This window comes from Aulostomus chinensis, chromosome 14 (genome assembly GCF_037954235.1).
Source record: "Aulostomus chinensis isolate RoL2024-O1b breed Wild chromosome 14, RoL_Achi_v1.0, whole genome shotgun sequence".
In the NCBI taxonomy this organism is placed as follows: Eukaryota; Metazoa; Chordata; class Actinopteri; order Syngnathiformes; family Aulostomidae; genus Aulostomus; species Aulostomus chinensis.
The window spans coordinates 16,207,164-16,222,592 of record NC_141333.1 but is presented as its reverse complement, the minus strand read 5'-3'; the positions used below and the strand labels follow the sequence as shown (position 1 = coordinate 16,222,592).

At 42.9% G+C, this 15,429-nt stretch overlaps 1 protein-coding gene across 3 annotated transcripts in view; it reads left to right on the top strand.

The window, feature by feature from the left end:
- Window positions 1–14,172, top strand: part of ncanb (neurocan b) — a 137,903-nt gene extending 123,731 nt beyond the window's left edge. For all 3 annotated transcript variants that reach the window (XM_086223562.1, XM_086223561.1, XM_086223560.1), the window contains 2 exons: window positions 5,017–5,199; window positions 7,497–14,172. In XM_086223562.1, coding sequence (XP_086079688.1) covers window positions 5,017–5,199; window positions 7,497–7,627 — 314 coding nt within the window. In that variant the 3' untranslated portion in view covers window positions 7,628–14,172. The remainder of the gene's footprint in view (window positions 1–5,016; window positions 5,200–7,496) is intronic.
- The last annotated feature ends 1,257 nt before the right edge of the window (window positions 14,173–15,429 follow it).

Here is a 15,429-nt window from a genome sequence, read left to right as displayed (position 1 = left end):
AACTCACATTTCCTGTGTTGACAAATCAAGATGTCCGCTGTGATTAAGACTTGTTGAAATCCTGCATCTCACTTTTTTTTTTAAATCTTCATTTGTTGCCTAATGGCAACACATCTAGATGCACAGTGTTTGATGAAACGGTATTAGATTATAATACAGAGGTAAGAGAATTCAGTAACTTCTCTCAGCTAGTTGGACCTCAACACACACACAAAGTCAGACACACACACACACACACACACACACACACATAAACAGGCACGGCCATTTGCTATTTCAGAAGCAAGATGACACATCTACAGTTTCCATGAGAGACTCACTCCCCATAGTTTTACCGCAAATGCACACACTTCTCTGTGATTCATCCTAACGTGATGCCAGCGGGCTCGTAGATGATGCAAGGCCAAGTGCAGAGAGGAGCTTGCATCTCACTCTCTGCAGCACTTCCCATGACACTGACTCACAATGATCCCCCCACCCCCACCCAAAACACACACACGCACACAGACACACACGCGCGCGCACACACACACACACACACTCACACATACACACAGGTTTGCATAGCTATCCTTATTAGGACATTCCATTGACTTCCATTTATGTGAATATCCTAACCCAAACCCTAATCTTAATCCTAACCCAAACCCACTGACTCCTATCCTCAACCTCAAGATAACTGCAATTTACACCTTCACTCTAACTTTGACCAGGTGTTCATAATTAAGTTCTGCCGCATTAGGACCGGTCTTTGGTCCCCATGAGGACTAGGGGTCCTGATAAGGGTAGTCTTTATATCAAAAAAAGGTCTCCAGAAGATAACAAAAACCAAGTACACACACACACACACACACACACACACACACACTCTCTCTCTCTCTCTCTCTCTCTCTCTCTCTCTCTCTCTCTCTCTCTCTCTCTCTCTCTCTCCAAACAGCCAACAGGTTGCTGTCTCCCTGGTAGCTTTCATGCTTTGTCATTGTCATCCCTTTCCTCTTCCCTTTCAATTTTGTCTGTTTTTGCCTTCCTCCATTACCTTGCAAACCTTTTCATTAAAGCTCAGATGAGCATCATGCAGTGCTTTTGAATAATTTGATTATTTGTATATATTTTGATCCGAATGGTGAGTCTGAACTACACATTTGAAAAAAATATATCACTGAAAAACACTGAAGCGCTCCACAGGCCGCTCATAATCGTGTCCTCAGATAAAAAGCTGCCAGAATAAAATGCATTCAAAATGTTCCTCTCAGTCTCATTAGTGTTTATTGAACAAACCTTCTCCACATTGGTTTACTGCATTCCTCAAAAAGAACCCTTTGCCTTCTTTCAAGATATGTTTGCATACAACGAACCATTCCACGATTACTCCACATGTGGCTCCTATTTCCACCCAATCTTAGTTGAGACTGAGTATAGAAACCAACAAGTCTAACAAAGACAGTCAAGAGTTAGGGAAGCCAACATTGACCACGAGTGATGTGAAATCAACAGCCAGGTCCAGTTACATGGCATCGACTCCCTATTAGAGACTGAACAATATTCAAATATCCTGCAAAACCGGTCCCCCAACCGATCAAAGCAGAAGGCCGTCCCCATTGAGCCTGGATCTGCTCGACATTCCTGCCTGTTAAAAGGAAGGTTTTCGTCGCCGCTGTTGCAGGATGTGCTTGCTGATGGAGAACTGTTGGGTGTAGATTCATTGAAGGAGTGTGGTTCTAGACCTGCTCTACCTGTAAAGTGTCATGAGATAACTTTGGTTGTGATTTGGCGCTATACAAATAAAACTGACTTGACTTGACTTGACAAACAAGTGACCATCAGTTACCCAGCAGGATCGGCCATCAAAAATCCACCCACCACTCCTTCCACCTCCAAATATGGATTCTTCCACGTACTTTCTATGTTCCTGTTTTCATAATTACTATGGCCACTAGATGGCATCACTTACTCCATCCATCCATTTTCATCCGCTTATTCGGTTAAGGGTCGGTAAGGGGTGGGGGGGCTGGAGCCTATCCCCACAGTCTTTGGGTGAGAGGCGGGGTTCGCCCTGGCCAGTCCATCACAGGGCCAACACAGTCCTCTCTTGATGTCTTTGACTGTGGGAGGAAGCTGGAGTACCCGGAAAACCCACACAGGAACAGGGAGAACATTGAGACTCCACACAGAAAGATCCCGTGCTGGAGCCGAGACTTGAATCCAGAACCTTCTTGCTGTGAGGCGACGGTGCTGACCACTGCACCACCGTGCTGTCCGGCATCAGTCACTGATGCGTTAAAATACTGTCGGTCATTTTCTTCACTTGTATTTATCTGCTTATTCTTTTGGGGAGGAGTTTTTAGACAATTCTCCCTAAGTTACTTGTAAATTGTGTTTTGTGTCAGTTTAAAAATTGTTGTGTCAAGAAACAAACAGACAACACACATAAAATATAGATATACATAAATAAATGCAATTCAAACTTTAAGCATCATCTTAAGTGTTATTGAAACAAGCTCTGAATTTTCCATATCAGCCACAGCCATCTGAATCGCATCCACTGAAGTCACAACTGAACAGACTAAGAGGACGTTTTCGGTTTTTTTTTTTTTTTTGGAGAGTTGATTTTTTTTTATAAGCCCTTTTTAACTTTTCACTGTCAGCACTGTACGCACTTTATGCTCCATTATTTTAAAAAAAAATACCTTTTCTGACTTAAAACGTCTATCTTAAAATCATGACTCCATTTGCTTTTTTTTTTTTCCCCCTGAATTTTGTGACATTTTCTTTTATCCCTATCTCAAGTCTTTACTAGTGAGTATTCATCATACTCGGATGAAAGCTGACGGAAAAACGACCTTTTAACCATCCATTTGTGTCCATCCAGCGGTCGTCCCCAGGGAGCAGGGAAGTGCTTCTTGCCGCTTTTTTTTTTTTTTTCCAGAGCACATTAAACAAGAAAAGTGGCATTAAACCTTTCATCAAAGTTAATGACTCTGTGTTCCCTTATTAGTAAATTAAGAGGTATTAAGACAAGGATGAGGGAATTAAAAGAGACTGTAAACATTTGTGATTACTGATTCAATCCTCTGGTGGCTGCATGCTTTCAGCCTTTAATTGTCATTTCAAGGATGAAATAAATGTTTGAGTTTGTTTTTGTTTTTGCTAATAATATTATAGCTATGATTTGGGAGGCATGACCCTACAAACTACTAGCTGACTGTTAATATCCTCCCTGGCTGAAGCTCCAGCTGGGGTTTAGGAGAGGAGGGAAATCAGGTTGGCGGACAGGTTCAGACCACTGGGATTATTCCAGACATCAGAGAACTCCTCCTACTGAAGTCTTGGGTCTTTCTAAACGCCAGGCAGCTAATAAACCCGCGTCCCTTAGATTTTGTCAAAGCCACACCTAACAGTAAATTATGCCCGCCCCTAAATGTCCTATGAGTTAAAGAAAACTAGAGATGTAGCATTTTGTAGTGAAGAAGTCCAGCCAGACAGATAAATCTTCTCTTATTAAAGCATGTGTGTGTTTTTAACTAATGAATGTGTGTCAGCACATTTTGAGAGAGTTTTCCTTGGTGTCTGCGGAGCCTCCAATAATCAAATATCGCTGGCTAGACAGTGTTTACGGGTACACAACATGGAGGACTGAGCAGCACGCTTCGGACTGATTCTGCATTTGTTTGTTTCCATCTACTTTTATCAACAAAATCTGCGGGATTATCTTTCATCAATACTGAGACTCACCTGGGATCAATTGGGTATGAAAAATCATGTTGTCGTAAGCCCATTGATCTCCATCCATTAATCCATTTTCTACCGCTTATCCTGTTAAGGGTCACGGGGGGGCTGGAGTCGGTGGAATATCTGTGTAAGAGAAGCCACAGCTGGACTAGAGGTTTGCATTGATCCCACTGAGCAACTGTCTTCAGTTTTTCAGTCCATCCATCCATCCATTTTCTTCCGCTTATCCTGTTAAGGGTCGCGGGGGGGGGGGGCTGGAGCCTATCCCAGCAGCCTCCAGGTGAGAGGCGGGGTTCACCCTGGACAGGTCACCAGTCCATCTCAGGACCAAGACATACAGACAGACAACCATTCACACTCACAGTCACACCTACAGTCAATTTAGAGTATCGATCAGCCTCGTCCTCTCTTGATGTCTTTGGACTGTGGGAGGAAGCTGGAGTACCAGAGAGAACCCACACAGGAACAGGGAGAACATGGAGACTCCACACAGAAAGATCCTGTGCTGGAGCTGTGAAGTGACAGTGCTAACCACTGCACCACTGTGCCCCTGCGTTGATCTCATCATCTTTTTTAAAAAGATGCATACGAGGTATCATGCAAAATTCATACTGATACTGTGAAAGACCTCAAAATGAAACCTTATATTATTAGATGCAACATGTTTGACATGTAGGACAGCTGAATAATGCAGAATCATGAAAATGTGTCATTACAGTAGTTTACACATGAAGTGCAGTTTTTACAAGATGGTTAAACTTCACATTAAAAAAAAAATCTCAACAACAGAAATCAGTTCTTTTTCCTCAGATTTTTTTTTTTTTTCCCTGTCAGCTCCTCTATTATCTGTTGCCCAAGCAGACTATTTTAGCTTACCGGATCATGTTTATTGCTGCATTTTAAAAGTCAGGAGAAGTTGGCGCTTCCACTGCAGGGCTGCCATCTAGAGATTCCTAGTGGCACTGCATCTACCCACCTGACAGAAGAGTCAAAAAGTATGTGAAGATAGTGTGAGTGCTTCCCAGGGACATGTTGGCCTGCCAGTGGCTGACCAGAGTGTCAGACCTGCCTGTGTAAACATGTTTCTGATTCTGCTTTGACACTTTGCTGTGAATCAAACACTGACTACTCGCCCCCTCACCCACACACACACTTGGACACGCTCCTGCAGACACATTCTCGTGTTCTGAGCAACTTTCAAAGGGAACTTTTGGGCGAGTTTTAATTTTACAGTGAATATGTTGATAAGGAGTTCATCCTGTCTTGTCTCTGTCTTTGCTCCCACAGTACTTTGCGGAGCCCCTCCCATGGTGGATAACGCCTTCCTTATTGGTCGAAAACGCTCCCACTATGACATCCACTCCATAGTGCGCTACCAGTGTGCCGATGGTTTCCTGCAGCGCCACATGCCCACAGCTAAGTGTCGTGCCAATGGCAAGTGGGACCGACCTAAAATCATCTGCATAAAATGTGAGTTCACGCGACATGATGTTAACAGAGCAGGGCTGCAGAACACAAGACATACTTTCATTTGTTGGGCCGATTTTATTTCACATGTTCTTATTTTTAGCGCTCCACCACACATCCTCCAGACCAACACTTCTACATTAAATGCCCTCAGGAGATCCTGTCACCATGTGCATTCATGCTCGCTGTCCCAGCTCTCATTATTAATAATTGCTAGTAAAAAGATCTGTTCACTGTTCTTGCAGACTGAATTGAATCCCCAGGGCTTACTTAGAAGTGGTAGGGTCATCTTTGAAGTGTTTCGTGCTTGAGGTAGAGGATTTTATTTTATTTTTTTTAATTTTTAGACTTTTAATAATATCTTATTTGTATCCGGTTGACCTATAAAAGATAGATGTGTTGTGGAAAATAAGAACGGCAAAAAAGTTGACCCCATGTGATACATTATACAGCAGTTTCTGTGTGCATGGTAGATGGAGATGTCCAGGCTAAAATTTCTACTTCTTTTTGTTGCAGATTTTTTTGGGGGGGGGGGGGGGGGTCAACTTGAGCCTTAAAATAAACAAGTGTTCTCAAATTGATTTTAAAGGTACAATTTGTTGCTGATCTCAACAACCTTTATATTTCACACAACAAATCAAAAGTTTTGGTTAGTGACTGAAAAATTGAGATCATTGTCGTAAATCGGCTGATGTGGACTATCGTTCCCTCACGCTGCTACATGACGGAACTCACCAGGGCTTTTCTATTGTTACCATTTACAACATACTGACTGAAAAGTAGGCGGCACGGTGGTGCAGTGGTCAGCACTGTCGCCTCACAGCAAGAAGGTTCTGTGTTTGGGCAGGGGATCTTTCTGTGTGGAGTCTGCATGTTCTCCTTGTACCTGTGTGGGTTCTCTCTGGTACTCCAGCTTCCTCCCACAGTCCAAAGACATCAAGAGGGGACGAAGCTGATTGATACTCTACATCAGGGTTGTCCAAACTCATCCAGTAAAGGGCCGTGTACCTGCAGGTTTTCATTCCAACCGAGCTAAAGCAGCACCTGATTCTACTTAAATCAACTAAGCTGTGTCCACACAGCTCATTTGTTGGATCAGGTGTTGCTTTTGCTCAGTTGGAATGGAATGAAAACCTGCAGCCACACGGTCCTTACTGGACCAGTTTGGACACCCCTGCTCTAAATTGACCATAGGTATGACTGTGAGTGGTACCAGCCCCCCCCCCCCCCCCCCCCCCGTTACCCTGAACAGGGTAAGCGGTACAAGATGGATGGATGGATGGATGGATGGATGGATGTATGGATGGATAACCTGAAAAGCTGAAGACAGTGGGATTGATGCAAACCTGTAGTCCAGCCATGGCTTCTCTCACACAGAGATTCCTCTGTATCATCACATGAACTCACCATAATGATGCCTTGCTCATTTACACAGAGACAGAGTCGGTGTAATGCAGTGCACCAGGTGAGGCTAAAAAGCAGCCTGCAGTTTCTAAATAGGGACGCCACATATAAACTCACCCTCTGTGTTTTAAATTAGCTGTTTAACTGATCTTTTGCATACAGTTGGTGAGGGATAATATACATATATATGTGTGTGTGTGTGTGTGTGTGTATATATATATATATATATATATATATATATATATATATATATATATATATATATATATATACACACACATATATATAGACTATAAAAACTGCCATGTATTTAATTTCTGCTCAGCTCACAATAGGACAGTTATGATGAAATATTGAAATAATTTAGCTTCTGTTAAAAGTGATAAAAAATTTCTTTTCTTGTGACTCTTTATCATTGCATAGAGTTGTTTTTATGGCCCACAGTTATAATGTTGTTATCATTCATTGCAGACATCTCTTTTTTGGCAACATCCAGAAAGGGACAGAGGAGCCTAATTTGGCAGCACACCCCAGGAACCAGCTTATAGTGGGGCTGAGAGTGGGTGGCTAGCTCTGCGTGCTCTTGCTAAAGGCAGTCAGTCAAGCGAATGTGAGATTAAAGAGATTCCCTCAGTGCAGTGGAAACAGTAAAACCTTCAACAGAGAACATGTTTTTCGACCTTGCCGCTTTTTTGATCCCTGCTCCCTCGCCTCTCACCTGGTTTCACCTCCGTCTGACAGTCAGTCTGGCTGCTTCACATGTCACTGATTCATCTTCCTCTTACATCATTTTTCTTTTTCACTGCCATCTCCACATTTGACTTTCATTTACCTTTATAATGAGTTGACTAACCTTTCTTTTGTTTCACCATCTACTTTTCTGTTTCCTCCACCAGCCCGACGAGCCCACCGTTACCGCCGCCACCACCACAAGGGCAGGAGGGAGCGTAGGAAGCACAAGAGGCACGGCCACAGAGATGGTGGGCACCACGGAGGAGAGATGGGCCATAATCACGCCCACTTCTGAACCAAAAAAAAAATCAATCCTTTTTTTTCTCCTCTCCTTCTGCCAGCTGCAGTTTGCCTGTTTCCTTGTCACCCCGTTCCTCTAAATCCTTTTGCCCCAAACACAAGACCCCCCCCCCCCCTCCCTTACACTGCCCTGCCCTGCCCTGCCCTGCCCTGCCCTGCCCTGCCCTGCCCTTAGCTCCACCCCCTGGCTCTCTGAGTCATAGTCTGAGGCCTGCAGTGTTGCTGCTAGGCCTCGCTGGGACGATAAGCACCTCTTTGTACTCTTTTTACTTTCCTGTTTACTTGTCTGTGTCTCACCTGCCCTCTCAATGACCCACTTACTCTTCCTTTGAGCTCATTAATGACCTGAAACATGGGGCTATGCTGACCTGTTTTCAAATAAAATACCCTTGAGATCCACACCCAACATTCTTCAGACAGATGTGGTTTGGTACGAAACTGTAAATACGGATGATATCATTGAAAAGTCGGAGATGACATCCATGACTGGAGTCTGTTGAACACACATTATTTTTTACAGTTGATTTCATGTCCCTACTGCTTTTTGGTTTATTCTTTGTAAGAAAATGTACTAAAGTGAAGTTGCAGATTTAATTGTTCTTTTGAACGAGATGTAGTTGTTATTAAGTATTTCATCATTAGCATCGTATGTTCTTGTCAGTCTCAGACAGCGATCAGACACTGACCCACCCACCCCAGAGGAAAATGGAGAACACGTAATTCAGATCCATGCCACCATATGACATTTTTTAAACAGTCTTCATCAAGGGTTAATCTGAATGTCCGTGTGTCTCGGCTTTAAGCCTTTTGCTTATCATTTTTGTTGCTGTCGGAATGTGAACGGAGGTTCTTCTCACTCGTCATGGTGTGGAGTGTTATTGCTGTGGATTGATGAGGAGGAACGATGCAGTCAGCGAGGCCTGAGAGTTACAAAGAGAGGAAGGGAAGGAGGTTATTCAGATCCAGTGGCTCCTGTTTTATAGGAAACACCAGATATGACAAGACCACAAGCTGTGTGAGAACACTGCAAAAAAAGAAAAGAAAAAAGCGAGTTAAGTTAAAGTTTTTTTTACTTGACTATGTGTAAGCACATCTCCAGAAAAGGGGGTCAGTGTATTGAAACTAGACAGGATAAGGCACCTGTTTTTTTTCAATAATCAAAATAAGAGCATCATTGTCGAACAGCAGAAGAACCAATTGTGGTTGACGAATATAAAAATCTTGCAGCGATGTAAATAGTTCTAAATCTGACTGTTCTCCCTAAAAAAATTGAAGCAGTGTAACTTAAAAAATGATTGGGTTCACTCGAGATGCCGGTTGTGTCTCGTCTCCTGTCAAAATCATCAAGGAAGTATAGCTCCAAAAATCCTCTATTTCTGTCACCCAGCTGAGTTATTTCTAATATCAGCTCATTTATTTAGAAATAACTGCTACCTATTGTCTCTATCCACAACTTGTTTTACTGCACAATATTTACATAATTTTATCTGACTCAAAAAATAACATTACCCGCAGTTTTTCATAGCAAATGTGAAGCACAAAATAATTTCTAGTCATGCAAGGGAGGATTGTTTCAGAGGAATCTAATGACTTGTGACAGTTTGCCTCCACTCCCCACTGTTAGAGTTTGTTAAAGCTAAGCTAACTAGCAGTCAGTTGTCCTGTGGGGGTCTGGAGCTCCATAACTCACATGGAGAAGAGAGAGTCTGGCACTAAGAATGATGGAAACAGTGCATATTTCAAAAACATTGTTGTGTTCCTTTTAGGTTATTGTGGCTAACAAATCAGCTAACTTTAGCTGGTTGGAGTCATAGCAGCGTCCACCTAGTAAAGTCCCACATTTACACTGCTTTCTGCCAGAACCAACGGTGACATTCCGCACCATAAAATTCAATGAAAAAATACTAAGACATTCTCCTAGTGAATGTTAGCTAACAGCATTGTAGCATTGTTTGCTAAGTCAGAGCAAATTCTCTCTCATTACATTTTGTGAGTAGAACCATTGGTAATATATCGATATTGGCTACTTTGCAGTGTACCAGCTCTGACAGGATGTGAGCTTGCATGTGGGGGGCGTGGCAGGTAGTGAAGACTAATTTTGGATGTTGAATCAAGGCTGTGTATGTGCACACACAGAGCCCGGGGGATGATATCAAGCAGGGGAGATGGCAAAACAACATTTAGATCATTTTCATCTTATGGGAGGTGTCGTGTGTGTGTTTGTTGACTCTGTGTGTGTGTGTGTGTGTGTGTGTGTGTGTGTGTGTGTGTGTGTGTGTGTGTGTGTGTGTGTGTGTGTGTGTGTGTGTGTGTGTGTGTGTGTGTGTGATGATTGAGGATGTTGACAGTGGCTCAAGATGATGACAGAGAGGGTCACCAGAGATGAAGGCTTCCCATTTCGGGGGCAGACTGAGAGGCTCAGCTCTCTGAGTGTTTCACACCTGTGCTCATTCAAGCTTTGCTACCTCTTTTAAAAAAGGAGGATTGAGTCTGATAGAAGAAGTGCTTTGCTTTCTTTGCCTTTTCTGTCCGGTGAAATTGGTGTGTGTGTGTGTGTGTGTGTGTGTGTGTGTGTGTGTGTGTGTGTGTGTGTGTGTGTGTGTGTGTGTGTGTGTGTGTGTGTGTGTGTTTTCTTTTAAAGCTTGCATTTGAGGTTGCAGCATCTGGGATTACGTCCAAACTACTGACTCCAACGTTTTCACCATTCGATGTTTCTGCTGCTACCCCCCCCCCCTCCCTCCACTGCATCTTACTTTTCATCTATCGTCCTCACTCCTTCACTGTCACTCTCTGCTTACATCAGATGAGAAGTGACAGAGAGGCACATCTAGATTTTATTTTTGTACCGGTTGACTCATTGTTTTCCAGTAGTAGCTGACGTATTTTCAAAGAAGGTGATACAAAGTCACATAAGGTAGGAAAAATCCATGAGCTGCACATTAATTCGCTGCCTTTGTTTGTCTCCTCTCACCTTGGCAAAGACAACACACCTCTGCGTTGAGAATAATAGTGAACCCACACCTCTATCAGTTTAATTAATCTCTGCATGACTAATTAACAAGTTGCGCTATCTGCAGAGCCGCGAGGATGAGATGACAAGGGACAGGTTAGGTCGAAGGAGAGTGAAAGCTTTAGGGTGACAGACAGGAGGTCCATAGAACTGTCACACTTGTCAAACCCCTGTCGTTTTATTGGTGTCGAGCTGCCGCCGCGAGCCCCACCTTTTTTTTTTTCCCTGTCTGTCCTGGAAAATGGATTGAACACGGGTGGATGAATGAAAGGGCAGACATTAGTCTCTCTCACAGTCATTCAGATCAGTGTTGATTCTCAGAGACGGTGTAATTACTGTTGTGTCAAGGTTCCGCTATGTGGACAGAGTGGAAAATTGATTTGAAGGGGACATAAGGAAACAAAATTTTGGCTGTGAACTAAGAGAAAGTGAGTTAATTGGGAAGGCGAGAAAGAAGGCGTTCAGTTAAATGCACAGCGATACAAATAACAGCACTTAATGAGTGTGTAAAAGTAATTACAAAAAAATTCCTCTGATAAAGTTGAACCAGACTTTTTGCAAACACACCAAACATGGTTACTGATGGGCTGTCTCTGTCTGTAGTCGTGTTTCTGTTTAATTGTCCAGCAGTTAAACCAATTTTGGAAATGTTACAATGAAAGAATGCAAATGCAGGTGCTTTTCCTCAACTGATGTGGAGCAAATCATTTAAACAATGCATACGTTCATCAGAAGATGGCGGTATAGGCAACGTTACACATGGCTAAAAAAACAAAGAGGGTCGAAGAAGAAGAGGTCGCCTAGAAGAAGAAGAGGTAATTTACCGGCAAACACATGAGAGAGGGATTAGCCTACTTCTATTTGGGCAAGGTGTTGATGTTCTCTTGTGCCAGCTCGTCGCGGCCATGTTTCATGTCATCAAGAGACGACGTAAGGAAACAGCTGGTCAGTCACAGCTTGATTGAAAAAATGATTTTCCATCTCACATTTTGTGTAGTTTCACTTTTTCACTTTTTTTTGAAAAGGACAAAAAAAAATACCTTCGCATATTTTTTTTGCATCATTTTGTGTGTGTGTGTGTGTGTGTGTGTGTGTGTGTGTGTGTGTGTGTGTGTGTGTGAGTATGTGTGTGTGTGTGTAGGGGGGACCTCTGGCTACGGTTGCCAACTGTCCCGTATTAGCCGGGACGTATTTGATGCGCATGCGCCTCTTTTAGCTCAAATACGGGGCGGCCCGCCTAATACGGGCCCTACCTACCACCCTACCTCTGGCCCTGGTTGCTCATCAAGGTGTCAGGCTTTTTGTTTTTGAAAGTGCAGCACACACTTTTATATCTTAACAGTTTCAATGTCTAATACATGCAAAAAAAATTCTTCACATTTGTCCTCAGATTTCCTGCTGTCAGATGTGCTCTGACCCCACCTGCTTTTCATCTTCACATCCCTCCGCTGTCCCCCGGTCCGTCTCTCTAGAGGAAGCACGGACAGACAAACTGAGACTGACACAGGGTCTCATCGTCAGACATCCTCATTATTTCCCTCATAGTGAATCAGGAGTGTATCTTTATGCGTTAGCAGCTATGATAGTAAGTGATTGGTCTGTCTAGGAACGACAAACAACCACAGGAGCACAACTGTGAATCCGTGTGACCGAACTAATACAAACAAGTCAGAGGAAATCAAATTGGAGTGTGTTTGTGGGTGGCTGTAGACGACACGCCTCAGCCTCCGTATAGCACACACGCTGACGAGGACAACTTGCAGGCGCGAGGAATAAATAAAAATATCAGCGGGAGAACAAAACCGTAAAGCGTAACATGAAATGGATGAAACAAAAAACATATTTCAAGAACAGTTACTTTCAAGACATAAATGAATAAATACACTACATGTTTGGCATTTCAAGAGTAAAAAAAAAGAGAGAAGCTATGAACTGTCCACCTGAGTTACTGTTTGGTTACTGTTAGTACACCATCAGGTTTCTTTATGTGCAGTATGCACGATGATGATGGCAGCATTACTGCTCGACGGTACGGTGAATAAATGGATTTTATTACTAACAACAGGTTTTTCGGATGAGGATTCATGTGTTTAGCTAATGTTTGGGGTGAGAGCTGCGTGTAGCATCCACACTGAGAGGGAATAGTGACAGTGATGTCATGAAAGAGGTTTTTATGTTAGTAATAAACCTGCAGAATAGTTCGAAATGCTCCCGGCCTTGGAGGTGTTGAGGTTACTGCTATAGATTGAGCTACTTATCTATACATGCTGCATCACGTTCACATTGCCTCACAAATATGTGTCCAGTGAGAGTGTGTGTGTGTGTGTGTGTGTGTGTGTGTGTGTGTGTTTGTGTGTCTGTGTCTGTAAATAAAGGCAAGTGCTCCAGCATGTGTGGAGTTGAACCTGACGTTCAGCAGTGGTCAGCGTGGCGGAGGCTGCTGTCCTCAGCTGCACGCAGACCGACTATTGATTTCACGATTAGCTTGTCTGTCTCTGCCTCCTGTTCAGTCTGTCAGTAGCACGGCCGCAACCATAACACTGACCGGATGTTTTCTAAACGACAATAAACCCATCTGTCATAGCTCACTACGCTCGCCGTTCCCCGTTTGACTTGATGCAAACCTTCAAATGTGTGTTCTGTCTTATTGGCCTTATCCTCTAATATGCATTATTTTCATCGTTGTCTTCTTTCTAAAACTCTTTCTCTCCTCCCCTGTGGACTTCTTCCTCCTCTTCTCTGTGGTTTGTGCGTGTGTAACACTGAGACAGTTTAGCACTGTCCTGGCTGCTGGGATGGTTGGATGAATGGAAACCACTGATTCGCCCTTCTTTCTCCTTTGTGATGTAAATACTCGTTTTTTTTCTTTTACAAAAATTCATTTAAACTCTGGGTGTGTTTAGCCTCTCTGGACCATAGTCACACAGCCTCAGTAGACTTTCTTCCTGTTTCTGACACACACACACACACACATAAACATCACCTCATCTTCTTTTGCGGCGTGTGTGTTCATGTTGACGTTGAACGGTATCCTGTTGTCACTACGGCTGTGTGAACGTGGTCCATCCCTATTTATTATCCATATTTATTGATGTGTGTTCTTATAAATTCCAATCTTGTCATTGTAATATATTCTTTATCATTAAAAAAAAACTTGTTTGGATCCGATATTGGACTTACTTCTTCATTGAATCTCAAGAGAACCCTAGAAAAAAAACAGTTTGAATCTAAACTTTAAAATACAATGTATCTCGTTTCTAAACTATAAAGCCCATGTTAGCGAAGCAGCCTTTGATGTGTGAAACTCATGCAGGTAGATGTGTCTAGTGGGGGTACATGAGGTAAGATTTTATGCTCTAGAAAACTGACCTATCCAGTGTACCTGTACATATCATGTTCACTTTTTTTTTTTTTTAAAGTTAATAAAATATTCTTGAGGAAAAAGTTTCAAACCTTCAACACAGTGATCAAAGTTTCACACCTGAGGCAACTGGAAGGTTCTCTGAAATGATCAAGTGCTAAAAAAGAAACACTGATCCAGCCCACGGCCTGCATTCTTCAACTGTATCAAGACGATTTTCAACACTTCGTTACTCTGCTGAAATTCAAAGTGAACGCTAAATACAAAAAAAATAGTTTTTAAATATGATATGTCTCCTTCTCCTATGAGTACTGATGAACAATCTCAGCCTCTGACCTTCATGTGTCCTAGAGAGTTTTTCGAAATAAATCTCTTTGGTTTCACTAAAATGTTTCCTCCGCAGCTCACATTAAAACAAATGCAACATTGTTTTTTCATAATCTTACTTCGGCTTTGGTGTCGAAGTGCCAAGGGCAAATCCCTCAACTGAAAAAAAAAAAAAAAAGATTGAAAAGTGAGAGGGATCAAAGGTAAAGAGAAAGGGGTGAAAGGGCGAAAAGAAAGATGGAGAGAGAGATTCCGTTTTGGCAGCAGAAAGTTTGTGAATACGCCTTCTGTTGTAACCTCAGAGACCTTCAGTTCACCTGAACTTCCTCTGATGAGCTGAATGTGAGTCCTCTGTTATCAGCAGATGGTTTCACTGCCTCTCAGCACTGTAAAACACAACCTCCTCCCTCCTCTCTCTCTCTCCCTCCCTCTTTGTCTTTCTCGCTTGCATTCCTCTCATCTCCTTTGAAATGTGACTCACTCTTGTCATTATTATTCAGAAATACCAGAAGAAGCCACACTGCCGGGTTCTGTTTTTCCGCCGACAATCAATCACACTGAATATAGCATCTCTTTTACATCCTCTTCCTCTGTTCTGGCTGGTGGAGTGATGTTTTTTGCTCAGCTTGGTGAGTTGCGAGGACGGCGCTCGTTAAGCCTGCTTACCGCCGTGGTTCTTTTAAAATTCACAGCTGAAAATGACCTTCAGCTCTCCTCTGTTGCTGTGCCGTCGCCGCTGCAGCTTTGAGTGATTTGTTACAAGCACTCGGAGCAGCACTCTAAACAATCACTGATATTATGTCCGGCGACCTGGAATGTTTGGCTCTGAAGACCAGCGTGTACTTGTGCGCTGCAAGTGGAGAAGCTTGCATCTTTCTCGAAGACTTCTCTCATAACAAAGGCTTAAATTCGAACTATTTATACTCCAGATGTGCTGTGATTCTTGCAATAATCTTGAAATGAGAGGATAATGTAGAAGCATGGACAGATCGCCGCTCATTGTAACCTTATTCTGGGTCGATATCAGGCTCCTCTGGCAGGCCTGGCTAATCAATATGGATCTCTGTTATTATCCTGCATTATCTACTAATGACGCTGC